The sequence below is a fragment of the Camelina sativa genome, chromosome 8, assembly GCF_030686135.1.
Source record: "Camelina sativa cultivar CO46 ecotype springtype chromosome 8, ASM3068613v1".
Lineage (NCBI taxonomy): Eukaryota > Viridiplantae > Streptophyta > Magnoliopsida > Brassicales > Brassicaceae > Camelina > Camelina sativa.
Genome location: NC_141887.1, coordinates 8,641,294 through 8,667,889, shown reverse-complemented (window position 1 = coordinate 8,667,889; position 26,596 = coordinate 8,641,294). Strand labels below are relative to the sequence as shown.

Genomic DNA, 26,596 nt, shown 5'->3' with positions numbered 1-26,596 from the left:
ATGAGAAATTCAATGACATAAAAATAAAAAAAGGTTCAGAGAACGCTTCACAAGGTAGCCGCTCTTCTTCCTCTCACAAAAACGTCGCTCAAAAACAAAAAGAAAAAGGGTATATTCTCTCCTAAAAACCCTAGGTTAAATAGCATACAAGTAGAGAAAAATAAGGAAAGAATCCAAATTCAAATCTCCCTATTAAAAATCGATCTCCTCCCTCTTTCTCTCACAAAGGATCGCCTAAAATAAGGGGAATTAGGCAGGGAATCGGCGCCTAGATGCTTGCCACATGTCGTCATGAAACCGTAGAGTTGGGAGCATGTGCTCGAAAATCGGGAGCATGTGCTCCTAGGTCTAAAATCAGCTTTTCTGCTCCAATTCAACTCCTTTCTGCTCTGATTGCTCCTGCTGTTCCAATCCTTGCTTTTAGCTTCCTAGCCTCGTATTATAACCTGAAAATAACTCAAACAACTACAAAACTATCAAATAAACAGGGTCAAAGTGAGTCAAAACCGTAACATATCAACTCCCCCGGACTTAGATCTTTGTTTGTCCTCAAACAAACTCAAAACAAGTGCCAAGAGAGCCAAGGTGGGAACTCGCAAAAATCTCAGAAACCGTGAGTAGACCATGACCTGCAGACCACATGTGTTAGAACAAGCTATACCAAAAACTTCTCCAGCAAACATCTCCAAAACCAGAACCATAATTGGCAATCAAACCCAGAAAAAGATCACTTTCCAGACAAAGACTCTTTACATTCAATTAAAATTGGCGTGAGCTTCTCATTAAGGGCATTAAGCTAGTGAAATCGAGGCTTGGTAGATAAAAGGCTGTTTTAATGGTGGAGCTATAGAGTGTTTAGGGGTTACCATTACTTCGAAAGAGATGCAGGATATCGCACAAAATGGTAAGGGAGAGTGGACTCATTGATGTCCACAACCTCTAATCACTCTCCTCTTCTTATCTTCTCAAACTCAGCCTCTCTTTTCTCCTCAGGGTACAATGCATGGTCGGGGGTGTGTAACACTAGCTTTGGTCCCTTTCCATCATCCTTAATCGTTTTTTTTTTTTTTTTTTTTTTTTTTGATGAGAAATTAAGGATGATGGGGGATCTTCTTCTGATATTGCCCCTGGAGCATGCGGACCGTATCCTAGGCTCTCTCTCTGCTCAAAACAACTCGCGGACTCGGATTTATATAATTTCGGAGCAGGTGCTCGCTGGGTTGGAGCACGTGCTTTGTCCGTCCGGCTCTTTCCTCTTTGGTTCTCCAGCAAGAGCGAGTTAGAGATTGTGTCAGTCCTGCTCTCCCCGACCGTTTTGCACATAGCTGCACAGAATGAGAAAACAAAAATACAAGTGCAAGTGGTTTGAAAGGAGGTTAGGCTCGGGGTGGGTACTAACTTAAAATGAGCTAGCTATTCAGGATCAGCAAGATTGGCAAAATGAATAAGAAGTCCTGAATATGTGACACGTTCCCTATCCTAATGCCCAAAACGAGAAGAATTTAAATCCGGTTAGGTTCCAATAAAGTAGAGTCTAAGTCTTTCCGATGAAACCTTAATGGGATGAAGCTTTTCTGGCCAGGAGAAGGGTCCGAATGTGAAGAGGTATTAGCTCGTCTCTGTACTCTTAGTTCTGCAACAATGGTCACTAGGAAAAATGGTCAAACTCACAAATGGTGAAAAAACATCACAGATTTCGGTCCTAATTCCCACAAGTTTTGGTTCGACTCACATGACAAACTGACTCAATAAAAAGAAAAATAAAGAAAACAAATGTCATAGGTGACCCTCCCCCGGACTTACTTCACACCGTCTCCGAGCATTAAACTTGGTGGGTTACCTGGGCCTGGGCCTGAAATTCATTAAACTTACCTGGCCCAATCGCTCTTCTCTTTTTCTTCTTTTGTTCTCAATTCGCCGAGCATGTGCATCGGGTTGCTCGCGTCCTACGAGCATGTGCTCCGCTTTTTTTCTTTTTTATTTTTCAGTTCGCCGAGCATGTGCATCGGGTTGCTCGCGTCTTGCGAGCATGTGCTCCGCATCTTCTTCCAACATTCCTGAAACCAAAAAGAGAAGAAACAAATCCTAAAAAGAAAAAGAAAAACTCAGCAATATATACCTGGTGGGTTGCCTCCCACCCAGCGCTTGTTTTAGGTCATTAGCTTGACTCGAAAGCTCCTTAGGCAATAGGAGGGTCGCCTAGGGCGAAGGTTTCACCCCTTGCGTGCTCAGAGGCGGCAAGATATGGTTTCAGCCTCTGTCCATTCACCACAAATTCTCCTCCTTTTGTGTCCAGCAACACAACAGCCCCATATGGTCTAATCTCCTTGATGGTGAAGGGTCCGGACCATCGTGATCTTAGCTTTCCGGGAAACAGTTTCAGCCTAGAGTTGAACAACAAGACTTGATCATTAGGAGCAAAGGTCCTAGTGAGGATCCGCTTGTCATGGTAGGCTTTGGTACGCTCCTTGTAGAGTTTTGAGTTTTCATAGGCGAGGTGCCTAATCTCCTCTAGCTCATGCAGTTGCATCTTCCTCCTTTCATGGGCGCTCTTAGTGTCAAAGTTCAGCATTTTCACTGCCCAAGCAGCCTTGTACTCTAGCTCAACTGGAAGGTGACACGCCTTACCATACACCAAGTGAAACGGTGTAGTTCCCAGGGGTGTTTTGTAGGCGGTTCTATAAGCCCATAGAGCCTCATCTAGCTTCAGAGACCAATCATTCCTTGTTGTGTTCACTGTTTTTTGCAAAATGCTCTTGATCTCCCGGTTAGAGATCTCAACTTGGCCGCTCATTTGTGGGTGGTAGGGGGTGGCGACCTTGTGCCTCACTCCATTCTTCTTGAGAAGACTCTCAAAGACCTTGTTAATGAAATGCGATCCACCATCGCTAATGACTACCCGTGGGACACCAAACCGTGGGAAAATAACCGACTTGAACATCTTGAGCACGGTCTTTGCATCATTATTGGGGCTGGCCAAAGCTTCTACCCACTTGGACACGTAATCGACAGCCACCAATATGTTTTTAGTTCGGGAAAGGTCCCATGAAGTCAATTCCCAAAACATCAAATATCTCAACCTCCAAGATGAAATTCTGAGGCATTTCATTCCTCCTGCTGATGTTCCCTTGTCTCTGACATGTGTCGCAAGTAGACACAAACCGCTGCGCATCTCTGAACATGGTAGGCCACCAATAACCCGCTTGAAGAGCTTTGGAAACGGGTTTGAAAGTAGCAAAGTTTCCAGCATAGGGTGAGCTATGGCAATGAAACAAGACTCCAGGAACCTCCTCCTCAGTCACACACCTCCTGAAAACACCATCCGAGCAATGCCTATAGAGGTAAGGCTCATCCCAAAAATACCGCCTTATGTCTTTTAGGAACTTCTTCTTCTTGTTCCCCACAAACTCAGTAGATTCTTTCTCTGCTGCTAGGTATTTTGCATATTCTCCAAACCAAGGAAAACTCGGCTGTTTGTTGGTATCGATTGCCTTGCACGGGGTTTTCGGAGCATGTGCTCCCGGGCGGAGCATGTGCTCAGCGGGATCAAAGATGCCGATCGAGTAAACATGTTCTTCAGGAAGGCTATCGTCCAAGGGTAACTCTTCTTCTATCCTCATTCTTGACAAGTGATCTGCAACACCGTTCTCAATACCCTTCTTGTCTTTAATCTCCAAGTCAAACTCTTGAAGTAACAAAATCCAACGGAGTAGCCTTGGTTTTGCATCCTTCTTGGTTAGTAGATACCTCAATGCTGCATGATCAGTGTGAACAACCACTTTGGAACCAACAAGGTATGATCGAAACTTCTCAAAAGCAAACACAACCGCTAAAAGTTCTTTCTCGGTTGTAGCGTACTTGCACTGAGCCTCATCCAAGGTGCGGCTGGCATAGTATATCACGTGCAGCTTCTTGTCTTTTCTCTGTCCCAGAACCGCTCCCACGGCATAATCACTCGCATCAGTCATGACTTCAAAGGGAAGGTCCCAATCTGGCGGTTGTACAATCGGAGTGCTAACCAAAGCTCCTTTGATCGTGTGAAAGGCCTCCAAGCAAGCAGAATCGAAATCAAACTTCACTTCCTTACACAACAGCTGGGTAAGTGGTCTTGCTATCTTGGAGAAATCCTTAATGAACCGTCTGTAGAAACCGGCGTGGCCAAGGAAACTGCGGATCCCTTTTACCGAATTAGGCGGTTGTAAACTCATCATCACCTCAACCTTGGCTTTATCAACCTCAATCCCCTTTTCAGAAATCTTGTGTCCCAGCACTATCCCATCTCTGACCATGAAGTGGCATTTCTCCCAATTCAGCACCAGATGTTTGTCTTCACACCGCTGCAACACCCTGCACAAATTAGACAAACAAACGGAAAAGGAGCTCCCATAGACGGAGAAATCGTCCATGAAAACTTCTATTATATCCTCAATCAGGTCAGTGAAAATGGACATCATGCATCGTTGGAAGGTCGCTGGTGCATTGCACAAGCCAAACGGCATTCTGCGGTAAGCAAAGGTGCCGTAAGGACATGTGAATGTGGTCTTCTCTTGATCGTCGGGATGGATTGGGATCTGAAAGAAACCTGAATAGCCATCTAAGAAACAGTAATAAGGATGGTTAGCCAATCTCTCAAGCATTTGATCAATAAACGGCAAAGGAAAATGATCCTTACGGGTCGCAACATTAAGTTTTCTATAGTCTATGCACATGCGATGTCCCGTAACTGTCCTAGTAGGAATCAACTCATCCTTATCATTCTTAACCACTGTAATTCCACCTTTCTTAGGGACTACATGAACTGGACTAATCCAGGAACTATCAGAAATAGCATAAATTACACCCGCATCTAGAAGTTTCATTATCTCTTTCTTAACAACATCCTTTAGATTCGGGTTCAACCTCCTCTGATGTTCTACCGAAGTCATTGATTCATCTTCTAGATGTATCCTATGCATGCAAAGATCTGGTGAGATTCCTGGGATGTCATCTAGTGAATTCCCTAGAGCATTTCTATACTTCCTAAGTTCACAAAGGAGCAAAGCGGTCTCTACATTGTTTAGTTCAGAGTTCACTATCACGGGGTATGTAGAGTTAGGACCTAGGAACGCGTACCTTAGCCCGACTGGAAGTGGTTTTAGCTCTACCTTTGGAGCTCTTAACTCGCTCCAAGGACCATCCGCTGACTTTACTGGAGCATGTGCTCCGGAATCCGGAGCAGGTGCTCCCTCGGTGGATTCCTCCCCTGATTGGTTCTCATCGTCTAGGCTGGCGTAAGCTACCAGTTGCTGGAACCGTGTACCTGCATCCAAAATGCGTGTAAAACCATCAGCTTCCTCATTCAAGAATCCATACTTACCCTCTGCCTTTATCAAGGCAACCTCCAACGGGTCGAGAGTGAGAACTTCATCGGTGACCTCATGTGCAACCTCTGAACCATCATCAACCACAAAAGTCTGACCATCTATCATAGGTTTCTTGAGCAGCTTATTCATCTCAAACCTTGCGATCATATCCCCCAGATGGAGATCGATCGCTCCCCCTTGCACATCTATAATCGCACCAGCTGTGCATAAGAATGATCTACCTAAGATCAGGGGGTCACGTGGTTCTTCTTCAAGTTCCAGAACCACAAAGTCTGCTGGTATAAGCGTGTCCCCTATCTGGACATGTAAATCCTCCAACACTCCTATGGGGCGCTTGGTGGATCTATCCGCGAATACTAACGAAATCCGTGTAGACTTGAACTTCGTGTATCCCAGCCTTTTAGCCACTGAATATGGCATAAGGTTCACACTGGAACCCAGATCACAGAGGGAGTTTGCAAAAATCGTTTTACCGATTCTCACGGATAAGACAAATTGCCCTGGATCATCTCTCTTCTTTAGCACTTTGTTTTGCAGCACAGCACTGCACTCTCTTGAAACCATCATCACGTTCTCTTCCTCTGACACTCTCCCAGATACCAACCCTTTCACATATCTCTTCAAAGCAGGTATCATCTGAACAGCTTCAGCTAGGGGTAGTTTTACCGTCAATTCTCTCAACATCTCCTTGCACTTTGCATCCTCCAAATCCTTGCGAGATTTCTTAGGAGGAACAGGGTAAGGAACCCTAGGGGTGTACACGCGTGCAGGAGGTACCTCAGTAGGAACGGTCTGATCGGGAGTCGGGAGCACGTGCTCGCTGGATGGGAGCACATGCTCGCCGGATGCTTCGGCTTCTTTTTGACTCAACGATGGAATCTCAGCAGCATGTTGAGGAAGGTATTCTTCAGCAATACCCTTGCCCTTGTCAATCCTAGCGGATGGTGCTTCTCTAGGGGGTAACTTCTTTCCTCCCCTTAGCTCAATCGCATTGACATACTCGTTCCGCAGGTTTGCTTCCCCTTTTCCGGGCAGAGTCCCAGGAGTTCTTTTCACGGCTTCAGCAGTCTGTGCAACCTGAACATCAAGCTTCTTCACATGTGACATTACTGCCTCATACTTCCCATTAAGGTCATTGTACATGGTATCGACCTTAGTGTTGATTTCCACTGAAGCTTTTTGTTGATTCACCAAGAGTTGTTGCATCATGTTTTTCAGCTCATCCTGAGAGCTGCTAGCAGATGAAGGTCCCAACTGCTGGTTGGTGTAAGGCAGTGCTTGCTGAGCGCTTGTATATGCCTGCTGGTTCCCCCCTTGGAAACGGTTTTGAGTGGGCACAAACTGTTTGCCTTGGAAGTTGTTTGAGAAGGTTTTCTGATAACCCATCTGATTCTGAGCTCCTTGCTGCGGATACACCTGATCCTGAGGGTTCTCCACGTTGGTGCTTCTATAGGACAAATTCGGATGGCTTCTGTAGTTCGGGTTGAAACCCCTGTTCTGCACAAAACCTTGCCCACTCACATAATTAACCTCCATCGTTTCATCCTCTCCATCACAAATCTCCTGAGCTAGCGGCATGTCTCCGGTCTTATCGACAAAATGGACAGTTTTCTGGCTCCCCTTCAGAAGAAGGTTCACCTTGGCTGTCAACTCATCAATCTTTTGCGTATCGACACTGTTGACCTTCACGGACCTGTCATACTCAGGAGCCTTGCTGCTGGAGCTTGCAGCTAGGTTCTCAATCAACTGATATGCTCCTTCCTTAGACTTCGTCATAAAATCCCCATTGCTGGCCGAGTTGAGAACGTTTCTGTAGTCCCAGTTAACTCCATCATAGAAAATGCCCAGAATCTGTTCATCACTGAATCCATGGTGCGGACACTCTCTACGGTACTCTTTGTACCTCTCCCAAGCCTCGCAGAAGGCTTCTCCAGTGTGCTGTTGGAACAATGAAATCTTGTTCCTCAGGGCAGCGGTCTTAGCCTTGGTGTAGAAATGGTCCAGAAACGCAGACCTACACTGTTCCCATGATGTCAGAGACCCAGGTGGCAATGACTTCAGCCAACGTGAAGCTCTATCCGCAAGAGAGAAGGGAAAGAGCTTGCACTTCAGAAAGCCTGGCGGTATCCCATTTGAACCAGTGGTGCTACATATCTCCTCAAAATTCTCGATGTGGTCCATCGGAATCTCAGCTGGGAGACCGTGAAATATGTGCTCCTTCACTAGAGAGATCATATGTGGCTTGATCTCAAAATCTTGGTTCGGGATGGTGGGAGGAACAATCGCCGCTCGGTTGGTGTAGGACACATGCGGGTTGTCCTTGTCCCCAATGGACGGTTGCGGCGGCGCGGCTCTTTCGTGTTGAGCACGGAGCAACTGCCCCAACTGGTGTCGAAGTTGCTGCAACTCGGCAGCCATATCCTCATTGTTTCTGTTGTCACCCATGTTGACGGATTGAAACTTTCTGTTCTTGCGGTTTGTTCTTTCTGCCAAAGAGAGCTCTGCGGCTGACTAAGCAACTAGTTCTTCGGTGTTGTTTCTTCTTGTAGATCTTCTTGACATGCACCTGAAACACACGCAAAGAAGAAGCAGAAAGACAAATCAGTAAGGTCTTAGTCTAGTAATTTCGCCGAAAACCAAAGGTAAGAATTTGGTCCCCGGCAACGGCGCCAAAAACTTGATACACAGAGTTTTAAACCCTATTTTCCTACTGCAAGTGCACAGCAAAGAAGTAGTACTTAGGGGTCGAATCCCACGAAGACCAAGTTTTACACTATGGTTCTATTGGTTCAATTTCAAGCTAAGACAATTCAAAGTTGGGTTTTTTTGGTAACAGTAACGCGATTAAAACGGTATAAAAAGGCAATAAGCAAAACACTAGATCAGGGGTGATTCTCGGGAATTTCAGAGATAGCAACTAAACAACTATTCAGGGTATAGATTAAGTACCAGTCTAGAACTCAAACATAAATATAAACTGATCCACTGTCGTGGTATCAATAACTCTATCTGATCGATTCTGTGCGGAAACGCGGAGCACATGCTCAGACATCCGGAGCACATGCTCGGCGGTCCATAAACCCTAAACTGTCGTTTGAGCCCAAAATCGCAGACAAGCATTAAAGAACAGGAATGATAAGTTCACAAATCACCTACACATCAACTTTCGCAGGTCTAGGATAATTTGCCCACTAATGTCTTTTCTAGCAACCTATTACACTTTTGATGAATAGATAAACCTAGAATCATAGATTGGGTGATCAAATCAACTTAAGCATTAAGTCTAACAATAGTGAAGACAATCGATTATATAAAGCCCTATTTGTGTTCTGTTGCTAACCCATGAAACCCCTTTTGAAACCCCTAATCTAGCAAAGAAAACTACTCAGAAATAGAGAAATGAATCATAGCAAAAGATGAGAAATTCAATGACATAAAAATAAAAAAAGGTTCAGAGAACGCTTCACAAGGTAGCCGCTCTTCTTCCTCTCACAAAAACGTCGCTCAAAAACAAAAAGAAAAAGGGTATATTCTCTCCTAAAAACCCTAGGTTAAATAGCATACAAGTAGAGAAAAATAAGGAAAGAATCCAAATTCAAATCTCCCTATTAAAAATCGATCTCCTCCCTCTTTCTCTCACAAAGGATCGCCTAAAATAAGGGGAATTAGGCAGGGAATCGGCGCCTAGATGCTTGCCACGTGTCGTCATGAAACCGTAGAGTTGGGAGCATGTGCTCGGAAATCGGGAGCATGTGCTCCTGGGTCTAAAATCAGCTTTTCTGCTCCAATTCAACTCCTATCTGCTCCGATTGCTCCTGCTGTTCCAATCCTTGCTTTTAGCTTCCTAGCCTCGTATTATAACCTGAAAATGACTCAAACAACTACAAAACTATCAAATAAACGGGGTCAAAGTGAGTCAAAACCGTAACATATCACTAACCAATGAATACCTCCGGACTGGCCATCAGAACTCCACGAGAAATTCGCGATGGCACTAGTAAGTTTGGATGTTACCGTTTTCGGAAGACGAAAACAAGACATCACAAACGTAGGAACAGAAACCGCCACTGACTTAATCATCACTGATCCTTATCTACCTTACAAAACAATAAGCTATCATCCGCAAACAACAAATCTGTAATAGGTGGGCACTTATTGGCCACCTTGATCCCGATATTCCTTATCTACCTCTGCCTTTCTAATATTAGCAATCAAGACCTCCGTACATAGATTGAAAAAATAAGGAGAAAACGGATCTCCTTGCCGTAAACCCCTCCCCGGGACAATCAAACAACTTGGTTGTCCATTAAGAAGAACCTTATACTCCACTGAAGAAACACAAAACATAATCCATGAGATCCATGACTCCGCGAAACCCAACTTCCGTAACAAAGCCTCAATGAAACCCCACTCAACCCTATCATACGCCTTGCTCATATCAGTCTTGACTGCCATAAATTTGCCTTTACAGGACTGATTACTCTGTAACTCATGAAACATCTCCTGAGCAATCAGAATATTATCTGAAATCAACCGCCCATGAACAAAAGCCGATTGAGTCTCTGAGATGAGACCAAGTAAAACTGTCTTAAGCCTTTGACATAAGACTTTTGAAAAGACCTTGTAACTGATGTTACACAAGCTAATAGGTCGCAACTCCGTAATCCGGGTCGGCTTAGCCACCTTTGGGATGAGGCAAATATGCGTTTGATTTAAACCTTTGTCAAAAACACCCTCGACCAAAAATTGATTAACCAAAGACACCAGATCACCTTTAACCACATTCCATGCCTTTTGGAAAAACAAAGTTGTCATCCCATAATTAGTTTAAATTAAATATTTTAAATTATATAAAAAGGAAAATTATTGCATTTTATAATATTTTAAACATAAAAAACATAAAATTATATTAAAAATAAAAGAACAAATCATAAATGGAAAAAAAAATTAATTGTAAAAAAAAAACTTCTTTTATAATAAATACTAATTCAACCATATAATGATACAGACACAATGAGAATTGGATGTTAAACTTGTTAAATAAGAAAAAACTCTAATTTGTTCCATCTATTATGGTTTATTTTTAATCACTTTTGAAATAAGTGTATGTGGTAAATCTTCCATTGGAGATGCTCTAAACAGTAATTACAGATGACTCCGTTGTTTGTTTTGGTAAATATATTTACAAGTGTCAGTACAAAAACATGAAAATTTGCTATTGATCATTTTGTGCTAGTTAAATATAAGTCATGTGCAATGCTCTGCGTCGGGAGTTGTGTTTATTAAAATAATCACGAACATTGTCTTTACTATGATCATGTCTACAAATATTTAGGTCATAAAGACAAATAATTAAAACTCACCTACGTACCATCTACGAAATCGGCCAAACAATCCCTTTGTTGAAATGCAAACATCCTTTGTGAAGTGTCATACCCAACTGCTTGATCAACAAGAGCTGATGCTCCAAGCACATTAATCCTTTCCTCATCTTCCATGGAAGATCTGACCAAAGCCGTGCAGAGAGAAGATGGGCTGTCTCGGAGATAAAGGCCTTTGTTTGAGATTGTGTAATCGAAACCTTGGAAATGGAGAGTGAGTTTGGGTAATGAATCTATGTCGAACCCAACCTCGGTTGTGAAACACATTAGTTCGTTCACTTTGTACACGATCGTTGGACCAATCTGCGTCATTAGCTCTTCCTTCACCTCCTCGTGGAGTGATGGCTCTAGACTTGTATAGTACGTCCCGATATCTATTGCTATTACACTACTCTCATTGCTTATTCTGATGAAAAAAAAAAGTTTGTGAGAAACATATATAATGGATTAACATTTAAACAAAAAAAAAACATGTTTGTTTCAAACGCTACTCCCTCATTTGCATTTTTATGTGAAGATGATAAAATATAAATTTCTTAGATATAAAATATTATTATTCTTTTTACAATCTATTTGCGAATAATTAAAACTGCTGTTTAACTTGTTAAACGTTGTACGTTGTATCTTAAAAAAAAAGAAATAGACACCAAATTTCTAAGCAAACAAACAATCGAAACCCAAATATAATGGCTAGGATAGGTCACATAAGATAAATTTTCTATAAGACCACATATATATATGTGGCTAGATCTATATATGTTGAAGTATGAGACATTCATGTGAGTGTATGGAAGAGCATAATAGTAAACAAGACACAAGCTTTGTTAACGGGGTTCGGATAACCTACGTCTCCGGGACCAAGTCCAGAATTCATTAGTTAAAAATAGAACTTCAACAATACCATCAAAAGATCTCTATCTTATTGATGGGGCAACGCCACACACCTTTTGTGCATCTCTCAAAAATACCCTAAGACGTGCACCTCTTCATGAAACGGTCTCTTGATATTTATAACAATTGCTCAACCCTAGAGTTGACAACTTTCCTATTCTAAACCGGTAAATTAACATATTTAGATAACTCCTAAATATAATTAATCCTAATTCCATAACTCGGTAGGATTAGTATAGCTTGCACCTCAAGCTATCTTCAAGCTTATGCCAACATTCTCCCTCTTAAGCTTGAAATACTTTTCTTCCAAATCTCTCATGCCAATGAGATCCCCCATTTCTTTAAACTCGTTTCTTCCGAGCGCTTTAGTGAAGATATCTACCTTACCCTCACTTTCGGGAACATGCTCGACTTGCACTTACCCATTCTCCACACATTCTCTTATATCTCTGCAAAAATCTCATTTTATTTCATGTTTGATTGATCCCCTTTTGATGTCGTCGAACACTATCTTCATCGCCTTCATTCTCCCATGCTTATATCAAACAAGGTTCAACTTTTGAACCATCTTTAATACCCCTAAACATCAGGTTCATTCCACAAAGACATAATCAATAGAGACTTTACCTTAGTCTTTCTAGTCTTTGTGACTGCAGTGAACACATATTAGATTGATCCCAATCAGCTTCTCATATAGAGTAATTTTTGTTAGGATTTTCTTTTCAAATAAGGTTGATATCTCCTTGCAAATTTCCTTTGAAAACTTATAACTGAACATATGATAATCACTGAGAAGAACCTCTTCTCTTTTTCATCTAAAAAAAAGATCAAATACTTCAACCTTAATGATGCAGATCATGTCGTGAATTTTTTTTTTTCAACAGCTCTACTTTCCCTTTGTAATCTCTTCAACCACACAATCCTCTTGATGAACTTTGGAAATCACACATACATGTTTACAAGACAGACAAGATTATCTTCTCTTCTGAAATTATGCTCTCCAATCTAGCCAATATATTTCTCCACAACTTCTTGTCTTGAGACAACTAAAATTCTGCCATTTTCATCACGTTTGATGCAGAGCATAATGGAGTAGCAAAACAACCCAGAAAATTTTGAAATTTTGTGGATATATCAACAACAGTCGTATGAAGACACAGGAAAAAACAGATCACGATTTTCATTCACGGTTTGAAAGTTACGGTCACTTTCCCAGAACTGATCCGGAATGATGCAACCTGCAAGCAGTCCAACTTTGAAAGAAATTCCCCACTAAACCACAAGGAATCAGATGACGATATTTATATCATTTGAACGATCTCGCTCTCAAGTTTTCAGAACACCTTTCAGACTTAAAACCCGACATATGTAACCAAAGGAAATCAAGTACAAAGTATCAACCCGTTTCACTTGATTTTATACTCTTTTATGGATTTCTCTCAGCATCGTTTCAATCCAGCACGAAGTATCTCTTTGAGTTAACACTCTCCTTCATGAGGTGACATGAACATCAATAAACCAGATATTACAATTAAGACAAGTTTCTCCACCTCAATCAACCTTGATGATCGTCGATACAATATTCAAGGCATATATCCCATGGTGAAATCAAACTTTCCTTTCTCAAATCTAATGCCTATTTCTTTCCTTTGTTAACTCGATCAGCCTCCAATTCTCTCATGTCTCATAAAGCTTTTAACCTTTGCCACTTAAATGTTGAAACTCATTTCTCCTTTCCCATGTCAGACCCAATATTAAAGAACGGTCATACACGCTGGAGTTCCATCCAACCTCAGTTTGCCAACCAAACATTACAATGTCACCATTTATTCCATACAAATATGTCTCGGAAAGACACATAAAAAACAACAACTAACCGTTAAAATCACGATCCCACCGTTGAATCTGTAGCCAGTAGTACCGTGAAGCTCTCCACCAAATCTCAGCTCGATCAGGAAAGTTTTGGACTACGAAACGCTGTTCCAAGGAGACAACCTCGAATCCGACTTCTAGGGTTGCAGGTTCGAACTGTTTCAGATATTTCTTGCACAGGAAGCAACCAGCCTAACTTCTTGAATATAACTCCGATCGGACTTCCGTCAGTTTCTACGAGCTCATGGCTTGGTAGTGAACGCGATGGTGGTTTTAGATTGATAAACCGATGTCAAATCCGGCGTCCGACGAGCCTCCAAAGTCGCCTTTTCAAACTGCTCTTATTTCCTTCCTAACTCTTTCTTGTTCTTCTTTTCTCCACCTTTCAGTTACTCCGGCGTTGCTCCTCCACCACCACTGAGGCTTTCCACAGCCATGACATGAATAAACAGACCCCACCAATGTTCCCACAGCCTCCATGACGTCTACTTCTCTCCCCTCTCTAAACATCCCATTCTCTCTCTCTCTCTTCTTTTCTCCTCACGACTCTCTTTTCTCCTCCTCTCTCTTTCAATAGCAACACATCAAGAGCACGTCTACTTTTCAAAGTGGCCCACACATATAGAATTTGGGATGTTACAATAACCCTTCTACTTGTCTCTGCCTCAAAGCTTCTTACCCTACAATAGAACCATATGTAACTTCAGTCATTGCTTCTGCATTCTTTGGGGATGTTTATTCACCAATTATTTGACAATTTTTACTTTATGTGTTCTGGGCACTGAATCACCAAATACGATATCTTCTCCGGCTCTCTCAGAGTTCCATGATATTTTTCTCCATCTCAAAATTAAACATATCATTGATTCTCAATCAATACAAAGAAACTCTTCTAGACTCATTGTCAGGTTCTCTCTTTCCTAACCAATCCATTACAAACCTAACTCAATTAAGAAGACCAGATTCATGTTTCACGTTCTTCCCAACGAACACGCTGACAAGTTGACAAGCTTCAATCCCACGTTCTTCCCGAAACACAACAACACAAATCACAACTTTCAGATTTCTGATATCAATCCCATCAATCAATTAGATCTTCGATTTCTTCTTTGTCCTTTATGGGATACAACTTTTAGAACTCCCTCTCTCTCCATCTCTCTCTCTCTCTCTCTCTTCAGTACTATCTCCTTGATTCTGTTTCACAAGCTTCGAGCTTCCTTCTTCACTCGAACGCACAGAAGACTATACACGTACTAAGAGAGTGGGCTTTCATGGGCCTGATTTTAATTAGACAAGATAGAGGGCCAAAACAGAACACATAGACCCATGATGAGAAAAAAAAACGATTCTCTGTTCTTCATCGATGCTTCTGCAACACGATTCTGATCAACAACCTCCTCTAAATCTCTGTAATTTCAGGCTGTTACTTTGTCATCGGTCTTGGCTCTTGAATTCATCATACCTTTCTTTTCTAGCCTATGTCAAGAAAACTCTTTTTTTTTTTTTTCAATCGTTTCTGGGCGGTAATGGAAACAAGTAGCGTTTTCATACAACTTCGATGGATAGCACAAACCCTTCCTGAGAGTTTATGATTTATTTTCTTTCTTCATGAATATTCCTCATTCTCATCTTCTTCCAATTCTAGCCTAGCCACAAATCCAGAATCACATCGGAAACAGGAATAGAAACACAAGCTCTCATACCAAATAAAGCACATATATATGTGGCTAGATCTATATATGTTGAAGTATGAGATGTTCATGTGAGTGTATGGAAGAGCATAATAGTAAATAAGACACAAGCTTTGTTAACGGGGTTCGGATAACCTACATCCCCGAGACCAAGTCCAGAATTCATTAGTTAGAAATAGAACTTCAACAATACCATCAAAAGATCTCTATCTTATTGATGGGGGAACGCCACACACCTTGTGTGCATCTCTCAAGAATACCTTAAGACGCGCACCTCTTCATGAAACGCTCTCTTGGTATTTATAGCAATTGCTCAACCCTAGAGTTGACAACTTTCCTATTCTAAACCGGTAAATTAACATATTTAGATAACTCCTAAATATAATTAATCTTAATTCCATAACTCGGTAGAATTAATATAGCTTGCACCTCAAGCTATCTTCAAGCTTATGCCAACAATGGAGACTAATATGGTTTTTTGCTTCTAATGAAAGAACCATCAACAGTATAAGATCTTTAAAGATCAATGACTGAATAATTTTTTTTTCTTATTAAAAACTTATTTAACTAAGAACTCGTATAATTAAGAATATAAGTTAATTTTGTTCATCAATATATATATATATATATATATATAGCAATTGCTTAAAGATGTGTGATTGGTAAATGTAATTCATGTGAATGGGGAAATACAATTACATTCACTGTGATTATTTAACTTGCTGTTTAAGTATTTAGTTCTCTCAAGAGGTTGAGCCTGTGGAATCGTATATTATATCACATTGTTTCATTTTACGTAACCATGTTAACTAGGTCTAAAATGGACTAATCCAAAAGTATATATAATCAAAATATCAGTAAAAGATATATTTATATACCTCTGTTGGCCAAGACTGATCCCTAAGAGAGAAACATGATACGAGTAAGCTTCCGTCCCCGTCGTGTTTAACATCGGAACCAATATCATATCGCCGCCGTACGCAGCCACTGATCCAAGACGGATGTAGTTACGCGACCCCGAGGTGGAAGGCCATAGACAGTGTGAAAATCTTGTGAGACGAAGCTGTGAGAGGAGTGAGAAACGATGAGTAGTTAGACTCACTCTCCCGTCGACGCCACCTCCGTCTTCATTCGGCGACGCACGGTTACTAGTCCCGAAGCCAAAGACAAACCCTCGAACTATAGAGAGAGAGTTTTCTTGGTCAGTGATCGAGGATGTCAACTGAAGTGTGTCGGAGACAAGGTAGCCGGAGCTAGAGGGAGAGGCTTCGTAACGGCAGAAATCTGAAGGCGTGCAGAGAAGAGAGAGAGACGTTATTTTCGTTGTTGTTGCGTTGTAATGGTCAGTTGAATTGGTTGAGACATGAGGACAAAGAGAAGAGCTATTGCAAGAGATTGTAGAGAAAGTGTTGGAAGATTTGTCTGAGAGTGAGCACTGGTGGTCATCATCATTATCGAGACATGTGAGATGTGTAGAAGAGTCTAGTTTGAGGTTGAAAGTTCGCGTTGGGGTTCCGATGGTGATCTCAACGTAAAGATTTGATTCGAAAGGTAAAAAGAAGCCGTTTGGTTGATCGTTCGAGATATCATCATCAAGGCTAGAGCTATGAGTTAATGCAATGAAGAGAAGAAGAAGAAGAAAAAAGATAAAGAGTGGAATTGATGAAACCATGTTTGTTTTGGTCTTGTATGGGGTTTAATGCTCCCTAAACTTTCTAAGTTGGTACTATAGTATATATTATTATCTGTGAATTATTAAGAGACTCCGAACGGTAACATCCAAACTTTCTAAGTTGGTACTATAGTATATATTATTATCTGTGAATTATTACCTTGCATGAAATTGAAATAATGTTAATTAATTTATATTTAGTTTTGGTAGTTTTTAAAAATACTATTAAAATTCTGGAAAATCATCATAAATCATGTGGCATGTTTTGTGGGTTTATAATGTAGGTGGGTGGGTTGGTTACAAAACGCATCTACCGTGATAGAGGCACATATATATTAGGTGACGTGGCCCATTTAGGATCATAAGAACTTGGGCTTCTGGGCGTAAAAGCCCAAAAGAATCAGACAAAAGAGAGATGCGTGGGGTCTCACAAGAATCTACGGTATAGATTCATTGCTTCGCGGGGGTTTTGTTTTCGTTTCATTTACACAAAACAAAACGCAGGACGCGTTTTTTCTTTGTCTTCTTCTTCTTTCAATATCTTATACATTGAGCACTCTCTCTCACCTAACACAACAAAAAAAGCTTTGAGCTTTTTCTTTTTCTTCTTTATAAATTCAAAACGTAGAATTTTCTAATTCACGCATTTATTTATTTATTTATATTTATATTGATGCGGAGTTCGCGATTTCGTGGAATCAATTCTGGCTCATTCCAGGTATATAAAAATCTCATTTTTACGATCTGGGTTCTCTGTTTTTCTTGTTTTGTTCTCTTATCTTCCAATTTCTCCTTTTACGATCTGGGTTCTCTGTTTTCTATTGATTCGATGACTTGGGTAACTGAAAAAATCTCTCTTTATGATCTGATTTTGTTGTAGAATAAACGGTGGTGGTCACTAGTGTTGGATTGCATCGTTTCGTTTTTTATCAGACTCTCAGCAAGTTTTAAGAGACTCTTTCACAAGTTTGCATCAATGGGTTGGGGAAACATTTATAGGAGACGTGTGAAAGTCTTCTCAGTAGCTATACTCATTTACCTCGATTACAAGGTAAAGCTTTTGAATTCTCTTATTCTCTGTTTTGTGTTGTTAAAGTTACATTTTTTTTATTTATTTTTTTTAATTTATTTGGATTTGGATTTGTGAGTGAAGGGTGTTCAGCAAAAGGAGAAGTGGATTAAGAAGTCCAAAGTTCCTGCTTTGTGGGAAAAAGCTCATGATCGTAATGCTAAGCGGGTTTTGAATTTGATTGTGGAATTGGAAGGACTTTGGGTGAAAATGGGGCAGTATCTATCTACTCGTGCTGATGTTTTACCTCAGGCTTATATATCTCTTCTCAGGCAGTTGCAGGACTCCCTACCTCCTCGTCCCTTGCAGGAGGTTGTCATTCTACTTTTATGTTAGCATTAGAGGATATACAGAGAAAAGCTGAAGTTTTTGTTTGTGATGTTATGTCAATGTAGTATGATTTTGAAGTTCTCTTATATGTGAGTGCTCGTTATTTATAATACTGTGTCCTTGTTGATATACTAAGCTCTTTATGTACCTTCTTTTTCTCAGGTTTGTCGAACCATTGAAAGAGAGCTAGGGCATTCCATGAATGTTCTGTTCACCGATTTTGCTGACGAGCCTTTGGCAACTGCCTCGGTAAAATTCTGAGATCTGTTAATAGAAGCAAAATGCTTCTAAGCTACTAAATGGCTAGAAACTCGTATGATTTGTTTTATAGTGAGCTCTCTGTTTTGTAGATAGCACAAGTTCATCGTGCAACTCTAGCTAATGGCCAGGATGTGGTTGTTAAAGTTCAGCATGATGGCATTAGAGCGATTATTTTGGAGGTATTGTCTTCGTTTTGAAGCTTTTTGAGATGAACAGTGGGAGCTATAGATATTATATGACTGTTGACACTCCTTTTAACTTCTCTTCTCTTTTCAATTCTTAACAGGACTTAAAAAATGCTAAGTCCATAGTTGACTGGATTGCGTGGGCAGAACCACAGTACGACTTTAACCCCATGATAGATGAATGGTGCAAGGAAGCTCCAAGAGAACTAGACTTCAATATTGAAGCCGGTATGCTTCACTTGCATAAATAATGAGTAGTTAAAATTTTCATCCTCTGAGAAAACTATACTTGCATCAAAGCTTGTGATTGCCATCCATGACCAAGTTCTTGGGATGTGCTTGTGGTTCTGAGATAAACGTTGCTGCATCGATATCATCTCTGTTACTTGTGCTGGCTAAGATAAAGTAACAGAGATGAATCATACTGTTCAGTATCTTTTCTCTGTGTCTTTAAATTCCTTTCATAGATTCAGCATTTTTCAATGCTTACGCGTCACTCTGAACTGCATTACCTAAGTTTTCCCCATTTTTGATTTGTTTCTCAATATGTAGAAAATACTCGAGCCGTATCTAGGAATCTCGGATGCAAGAAGACAAATGATGAAGTTAGAAGTGACAATCGGGTTGATGTCTTAATTCCAGATATAATTCAGGTTCTTATCTGTCCTACTCTAAAGCATACATACATACAAAATTTCATGTACAGTTTTTAAGTCTAGGATGGAAATATCAATGCCCTTAGCGAAAATCACAAAAGACATCCAAATACTCAAAGAATATGCATATGGATGGATAAGTCATGTTTACCGATGGTAATTCTGTATCATGGTATCTCTGTTGCTGCACATTGTCTATATTTGGTATTGCTTAGAAAATGTGCTAGGATAAGTAGTGGAAGCTAATGTGTAACACAGATTGTCCCAGGTATTCAGTGTACACTTAAACTGAGCATTAGGTTTAATGAATTTAGAAGCTGAAAGCTGTTCGTTCCTTACTCTAATTTCCTGCTACTTATGTCTTATACCTCCTCTATTGCTCTAACTGACAGTCTTCTGAGAGTGTTCTCATTCTTGAGTACATGGATGGAATTCGTTTGAACGATATGGAATCTCTAGATGCTTTTGGTGTAGATAAACAAAAGATCGTTGAAGAGATCACTCGTGCATATGCCCATCAGATATATGTTGATGGATTTTTCAATGGCGACCCTCATCCAGGTATGGTCCTCATGATTTTTTGGGAGTTCGCCAATTGTTTTCTATCTTGTAACCACCAAGCTTGCTTAGACATAAGGTCTTCATCTGATAGAATAATATCTATATTTTGTTTCGCAGGAAATTTTCTTGTTAGTAAAGAACCACCACACCGTCCTATATTACTTGATTTTGGGCTTACAAAAAAAATATCACACTCCTTGAAACAAGCCTTAGCCAAAATGTTTTTAGCATCGGCAGAGGTTTGTGAAAGATTATGCAATACATCTCTCTTTTCTACCTGTGTTTCTTACCCAACCCATTAGTTGATCATTTTGTAGGATGTTAGAGTGATGAGTTTGTTCGTTAACAGAATTTAAATGTTTTAAAATTTGAACAGTTGAACAGTCTGCAAAAAAAAAGTAAAAGAAAAAAAAACTGAGCCAACTGCACTCTGGTCATGTGAAAATTTTTTGTCACAGGGAGATCAAGTGGCGCTTTTGTCTGCCTTTTCAGAAATGGGACTGAAGCTGCGGTTAGACCTGCCCGATCAGGCAATGAGCGTGGCAGGTCTCTTCTTTCGATCTTCAACTCCCTCAAACGAAGCCCTGGTGAGTAAATTTACTTCTTTCTTCCATAACCTTGCTTTCTCTATTGGGGTAACTTTAGCGAATCCGCTCTTACATATTCCTCTCTTAATAGAAAACGCTAAAAACCCTGAACGATCAAAGAACGCAAAATATGAAAGTTATACAGGAGAAGATGCAGCTTAGCCAGAAAGAAGTTAAACGCTTCAATCCGGTGAGCATTAATTTCATTCAAGTATATGCCTTAGTGACCATCGATATCTAATTGAAAACATTTGATACAGATAGATGCATTTCCTGGTGATATTGTTATTTTTGCAAGGGTCATTAATCTACTCAGAGGTATGATGTGTGAATCATACTACTTTACCTCATTACATCAAAGGGTTGGATTAGTTATATTCCTTTGCTATTTATTTACTTATTTATTTTGTTGGCTATTTAGGACTTTCATCCACTATGAATGTTCGGATCGTTTATCTGGACATCATGAGACCATTCGCCGAATCTGTTCTGTTGGGGTAAGCCCCCTTGGAATTTTGCAGTTCATTTCATCATTTCCTTGGAAGATATCTCGTACGATGATAATGTGATTTTTCAGGAGTATCAGTCGAGGACCAACTGTAGATGCTCACTGGATACATGACTCGCCAATCCATTCTGATGTAGAGGCCAAACTGAGGAAGCTGCTCACTGAACTTGGAAGTATCCAGAAAATTCTTGGAATTCAGGTGAGCTACACTCTTTTACTGTTGGCTTGCAAGAGGCTTTCGTTTCATTATACCTTTGGTTTAATTCGGCCATGATTGTTTAGGTATGTGCATATAAAGATGGGAAAGTCATTATTGACACTGCTGCTGGAGTGCTTGGAAGATATGACCCACGCCCAGTTCAACCCGATAGTTTATTTCCTGTTTTCTCTGTGACAAAGGGTGTCACTGCCGGAATGATACATTGGCTTGTCGACAAAAGGTGAGTAACAACATCATAAGCTTTCAAACTTTTTCATATATTTATTTCACACACCCTGACAATCCGAATCGGCTACAAGTCTTACATATTGGTCTCATTGTTAATTCCATGATCTCGTTTGCAGAATTCATGCTTAGTCATACTTTAGTAATGTTAAGTATTTAATGATACAGAAAACTCCAGCTCGACCAGACTGTGGCAAATATATGGCCAGGATTCGGATCAAATGGAAAAGATACCATTAAGGTATAAGGAGCTACACTGTCACATAACCATTTTGCAATCTGTTGTGAGATATTGCTTTTCAATTTAATACCTTGGTTTTATGTTTCAGGTCCATCATGTGCTTAACCATACATCTGGGATGCACAGTGCCTTTGACCCTGTAGGAGAAAATCCTCTGCTTATTTGTGACTGGGATGAATGTTTGAAACGTATTGCTAATTCATCACCTGAAACAGAGCCTGGCACTCAGCAGTTTTATCACTATCTCACGTTTGGATGGCTATGTGGTGGAATCCTCGAGGTAAACTAATCAGATCATTCATTGTTTAATCATAAAACTTATGCAATTCTCAGTTTGTATCTCTTACCTGTTACCTATATGTTGATTTCAATCTTGCTTTCACCAATCTTGAACAGTATGCTTCTGGAAAGAAATTCCAGGAGATCCTGGAAGAGGCCATTATTAAACCTCTAAAGATTGATGGAGAAATGTACATTGGAATCCCCCCAGGTAAAATAGTAACAGATATTGGTTACGTTACGAGCTTTACTTGGAATTATCTAACATCTTGATCTTATTATAGGTGTTGAATCTAGGCTTGCCACTTTGACGTTGGACACCGATGAACTGAGCAAGCTCTCGTCCCTTGCCAGTCAGCCTGAGCTTCCTTCCACATTTCAGCCTGACAAGATCTTACAACTGGCAACCAGCTTGCCAGTCTTATTTAACACATTGAATGTGCGCAGAGCCATCATTCCTGCGGCTAATGGACATTTATCTGCTCGAGCACTTGCACGGTACTATGCAACCCTAGCAGATGGTGGCCTAGTGCCACCTCCACATTCCTCTTTATCCCAGCCACCGCTAGGTAGCCACACCCATGTTCCGAAATTCACATCGTTGAAAGACACAACAAAAAAGAGAAAGGGTAAGGAGATGGCAGCTACAGAAAAGCTTAAACCAAAAGATCATCAAGAGAGGAGGCTGTATGATGAGAAGCAGTTTATGAGTGCTAGTAGCAGCAGAGAGTCAAATACAGAAAGTTTAGCTAGACTAGTTGATACCAGCAGTTCTGCAGGCGAAACCGAGATCAGTAGAGATGATCATCAAGATGATATTCACAACATGTTTAGCAACCCGAGGATCCATGATGCTTTCATGGGTGCTGGAGATTACAGTAACTTAGTGGTACCTGATGGGAAGTTTGGGCTTGGTTTTAAGCGTGTCATTTCACAAGATGGGTCTCTGGCTGGATTTGGACATTCGGGGATGGGAGGATCAACAGGCTTCTGTGACATCAAAAACAGATTTTCCATTGCAGTTACACTAAACAAGATGTCTATGGGAGGTGTTACGGCTAATATTATGCAACTGGTTTGCTCAGAGTTAAATATTCCCTTGCCTAAGGACTTCTCCCTTTCAAGTGCTATCGGTCCAGATTCAGAGATGGCTACGCCTCTAATCAACTAAGGTTGGATTTCTACATAAGTTTTGCCTGCTTACGTTTCAACATACATAGCGGTCTCCTTAAATAGCTAAATAGACATTGCTGGAAAGTAAAGTGTAATGATCAGTTTTTTTGTTTCTTTGTCTGTATACCCAGGGAACTAATTGGAGCAATTCCCTTGTGAGAATGTAATGTATCGCCTATACCATTTGCAGTATTTCGAGCAATAAAGTATATGTTAGACACAAACTTGAAATAGTTTTTGTTTTTATTTTCCATTCTTCGAAGTTAAAGTTAATGAAACTAGAGATCGTTTAACGAACACGTCGGCTTTCATTATGTTTCTCGTTCTATAGTGAAACACATACAGGAAATTAGCTGAGTGATCATTACATGTTGTGAAGAAAGAGAGTCATGGCCAGATGTCTGAGACACAGCTAACGGCTTCACTGGATACATTACCAAGTCCAGGGCTTGAGGTCTGTCCAGAAAGTGTCATTCCAGGGAACAAAGATTGGTCACTGTGGACTGTCATGGCAGGTGAGGTATGTCCTGTGTAGTGCAGGCTGTTGATGGAGTGTGGTGGTGGACTTAGATGAGTTTGTAGAAGTTGATTCAAGCTGCTCGTGAGGGAACCTCTAGCTACCAAATCTTCTGCTAGTTTCACCTGTAAGTTACTTAAATTAGCACATTCCAATTTTTACTTTTCACAAATTGAGAGAGCAAGTGATCGATGATACCTTGACTCTCAGAGTTTCAACATCTGATTTGAGAACTCTGTTATTTGTTCCAGCGCTACGAAACTGTTGTGTTGCGTCTATGAGCTGCTTGTACAGTGTCGAGTTTTCTCCTTTCAAAGAATCAACCTTAACGAAAACACAAGGTCACTATCACAACATAACTCCTGAATCAAATCATCAAACCAGCTATTTGTGTTAACCTTACCTGAGATTCAAGATCTACCAAGTACTCTTGCTTCCTTCTCCTCGACCGCCTTGCTGATTCCCTGTTTGAATACATCCTGAGTTCACATCACAAAAAAAAAAGAAGAGTGATCACCTTCTATGTATCTTTCTCTCTCTCTCTCAGTGTTTTACATCTAACTTATTAACAGTATCCAACACACCTTCTAATACGTTTTAGATCATTAGGATCATTTGTCATTTCAGATTGACCAGCTTCTGTCTCTGCATCTTCTTCATCAGAGTGATCATGAGAAGATGCACTCGTGGTTCTCCGAGCTCCTCCTCTTGCCTCAGGTTTATTGGCTGACACTGGACTATCAGCTGACAGATTCTCTTTGCAGATAAGAGAAATACAAGTGAACATTAATACTAACTACAACAACACCTCATTACATGGAGTCAAATCAAAGAGGCCTGCGCATACCGCAGATTGAGGACTGTGCATCGCGAAAACGTCCAGTCGGAATCAATCCCTCAGACCACAAAAGACTATCTCTTAATTCACTGGTGTAATCCTGCAACCAAAGGAAAACCAAGAATCTTATTACTATCTCTGGATCTTGATCTAGACACAAGCAACAAACAATACAAACATGAGAGACAACAGAAAGACATAACTAAAGACTAACCCGGTTGATGAGATCGAAAGAAGGGTCTAGAGGGCTTGTGTCAAGAATAGATTCTTGTCTGGATAAAGCAGAAGAAGACAAGACCTTAGTGAGATACTCTTGTAGAGCCAACTCAGAAGCACTTCTCTTCATACCCATGTTTTTGGCTGTGTGACCATTCATTTTTTTTTTTTGGTATGCGAACACACAAGAAGAAGAGAATTGGTGGGAAAAGAGGGGAGGGGGGAGAGTAAGTTATGACAGACATCTTCTTTATATAACCGTCTCTTCTTTACTAAAGTTGTAAAAAGCTTCTTAATGGCTAAGCAAAATTGAATTTGCTTTGTCAATGCAACGTCTTCATTTTCAACTTTTTTTTCTTTAATGACAACAAATAACAAAGAGAACTGAAAAGCAAAGAGAGAGAGAGAGAGAGAGAGAGAGAGAGAGAGATCTTAGGCTCTGTATTTTTCTCCCTTAGCCTCTTGATATATGTCAAATAGTTTTATTTTTATAGAAGATTATGCTACCAATTATATGATAATGATAACATTTAACCAGCTAGAGGTATCTATATATCTAAGGTTAGTCAGAGACTCTTTCAATATATCAAACCTTGTGTTTTTAGGCATATAAAGAGATTATATTCATAAAAAGGATCCTAAAATATTTAGGAAAATATGGTTAATAATATGAAGAAATCGAAATGTAAAAAGTTAAGCAAAAAATAAACTTATAATTTTTCTGTTCACACTAAGAACACAATATGCTTCTTCCTTCTTTGTTTTCTTACTTTTATCGTCGTCATATGCTTTTGGAAAGCAGATCTAAAGACGTTTCTTTTCTCCAGCACCAGAAATGCTTTTTTTTTTGTTTTTTTTCTCTCTAGAGTCATTTTAGCTTTTGTGCGTAAAACCAACTTTTCTTTCTTTTGATCTGCACTACTTCCTTTAAAAAGTTATATAATATTTCACAACAAAAGAAACAAACTAGGAAATGATGTGTCTTTATAAAATCAAAAGTTATTTAGATCCGAATTTAGAATCCAAAAGCATTTTAGAAAAGCTTTTTCTGTATATATATTTTCATCAACTAGAACATTCGAACTTAGTGGACTACAAAGTTTACGATCTACCGACTACACTACAGGTTAACCCTTTGCATGAGGAATAATAAATAAGTAGTGATGTTTTTAAACAACCACTGGACCTTAAGTTCTCATTTGATTCGAACCCATTATACAATTCACAATTGATTACGCTTTGACTCATTCAAATCCAAAAAAGAAAAAAAAAAAAGGGCCACAAAAGTATAGGTTAAACGCCTAAACCCATGAGAGAACAACATCACTACTTATTTAGTAGATATATTGTTATTCTAGTGAAAAGTTTTACTAATATGAATATTTTTCACTACAGTTCTATCAAGTAGCTCTTCATGTATATAAAGTACTATAGTATTTTTTTCAAGATTTTTTTTAGAAAAATATTGTGTCAGTTCCTAGATATTATGGCATTTGTACCACTCTAATTCTTGGGACATTAGTAAGAAAATAAATAAATTTATGAACATAGTTAAGTTTAAGACGTTGTTCTCTCACGGGTAAATAATATGCATCCACTTTTCCGAAGTTGAGTGTAATATGCAAGCTTATCCTACATACCACAATTTATGAATTTTGGAAAGCAAGGAACTTTACGCTCCATATGGAACACCCTCTCGACCGTATAGTCAAAGGGATACTTCAACTAATTCACAGAAGGCTGGTAAGCCTTACATGTCCTTCTCCATCAAGAGCGGCAACAGCTTCATCTTCTCACTTCGGTCTCACCTTCCTTCCGATAAAGCCAATTAAAGAAAAGAAAAGGAAAGGAAATATATAA

At 40.0% G+C, this 26,596-nt stretch overlaps 4 protein-coding genes and 1 non-coding gene across 9 annotated transcripts; 2 read left to right on the top strand and 3 right to left on the bottom strand.

The window, feature by feature from the left end:
• Nucleotides 1-2,179: 2,179 nt before the first annotated feature.
• On the bottom strand, nucleotides 2,180-6,572 carry LOC147939809 (uncharacterized). The gene is made up of 3 exons (XM_087461037.1): nucleotides 3,557-6,572; nucleotides 3,288-3,469; nucleotides 2,180-2,818 (listed from the first exon to the last, which is right to left on the bottom strand). Exons 1-3 carry the CDS (start codon nucleotides 6,570-6,572, stop codon nucleotides 2,180-2,182), a joined length of 3,837 nt encoding a protein of 1,278 aa, XP_087317163.1.
• Nucleotides 6,573-7,227: 655 nt separating this feature from the next.
• Nucleotides 7,228-7,334, top strand: LOC147939808 (small nucleolar RNA R71). The gene has a single exon (XR_015564883.1). It is a non-coding gene; the product is annotated as a small nucleolar RNA R71 (small nucleolar RNA).
• A 3,291-nt stretch (nucleotides 7,335-10,625) lies between these two features.
• On the bottom strand, nucleotides 10,626-16,886 carry LOC104706795 (aspartic proteinase nepenthesin-1-like). Its single transcript, XM_010423022.3, has 2 exons — nucleotides 16,077-16,886; nucleotides 10,626-11,150 (listed from the first exon to the last, which is right to left on the bottom strand). The coding sequence occupies exons 1-2, from the start codon at nucleotides 16,868-16,870 to the stop codon at nucleotides 10,727-10,729; spliced, it is 1,218 nt and encodes a 405-aa protein (XP_010421324.1). The 5' UTR covers nucleotides 16,871-16,886; the 3' UTR covers nucleotides 10,626-10,726.
• A 459-nt stretch (nucleotides 16,887-17,345) lies between these two features.
• On the top strand, nucleotides 17,346-25,115 carry LOC104706794 (uncharacterized). Of its 5 annotated transcripts, none has more exons than XR_015564573.1 (23): nucleotides 17,348-17,588; nucleotides 17,751-17,921; nucleotides 18,024-18,251; nucleotides 18,432-18,518; nucleotides 18,620-18,709; nucleotides 18,817-18,943; nucleotides 19,268-19,368; nucleotides 19,764-19,932; nucleotides 20,050-20,171; nucleotides 20,391-20,519; nucleotides 20,611-20,709; nucleotides 20,780-20,837; nucleotides 20,941-21,016; nucleotides 21,097-21,226; nucleotides 21,310-21,467; nucleotides 21,641-21,713; nucleotides 21,802-21,993; nucleotides 22,110-22,203; nucleotides 22,277-23,164; nucleotides 23,297-23,371; nucleotides 23,497-23,809; nucleotides 23,934-24,206; nucleotides 24,346-25,115. XR_015564573.1 is itself a non-coding variant. In XM_010423021.3 (20 exons), the coding sequence occupies exons 1-19, from the start codon at nucleotides 17,544-17,546 to the stop codon at nucleotides 23,161-23,163; spliced, it is 3,036 nt and encodes a 1,011-aa protein (XP_010421323.1). In that variant the 5' UTR covers nucleotides 17,346-17,543; the 3' UTR covers nucleotide 23,164; nucleotides 23,297-23,389. The 5 variants fall into 5 exon arrangements, 2 of the variants coding, with proteins under 2 accessions (XP_010421323.1, XP_087319342.1); XR_015564572.1 differs by having other exon boundaries at nucleotides 24,292-25,115; XR_015564571.1 differs by having other exon boundaries at nucleotides 23,934-25,115.
• Nucleotides 23,454-24,896, bottom strand: LOC104709358 (basic leucine zipper 9). The gene is made up of 6 exons (XM_010425986.3): nucleotides 24,735-24,896; nucleotides 24,530-24,620; nucleotides 24,267-24,438; nucleotides 24,086-24,161; nucleotides 23,881-24,006; nucleotides 23,454-23,807 (listed from the first exon to the last, which is right to left on the bottom strand). Exons 1-6 carry the CDS (start codon nucleotides 24,894-24,896, stop codon nucleotides 23,553-23,555), a joined length of 882 nt encoding a protein of 293 aa, XP_010424288.2. The 3' UTR covers nucleotides 23,454-23,552.
• Nucleotides 25,116-26,596: the final 1,481 nt, after the last annotated feature.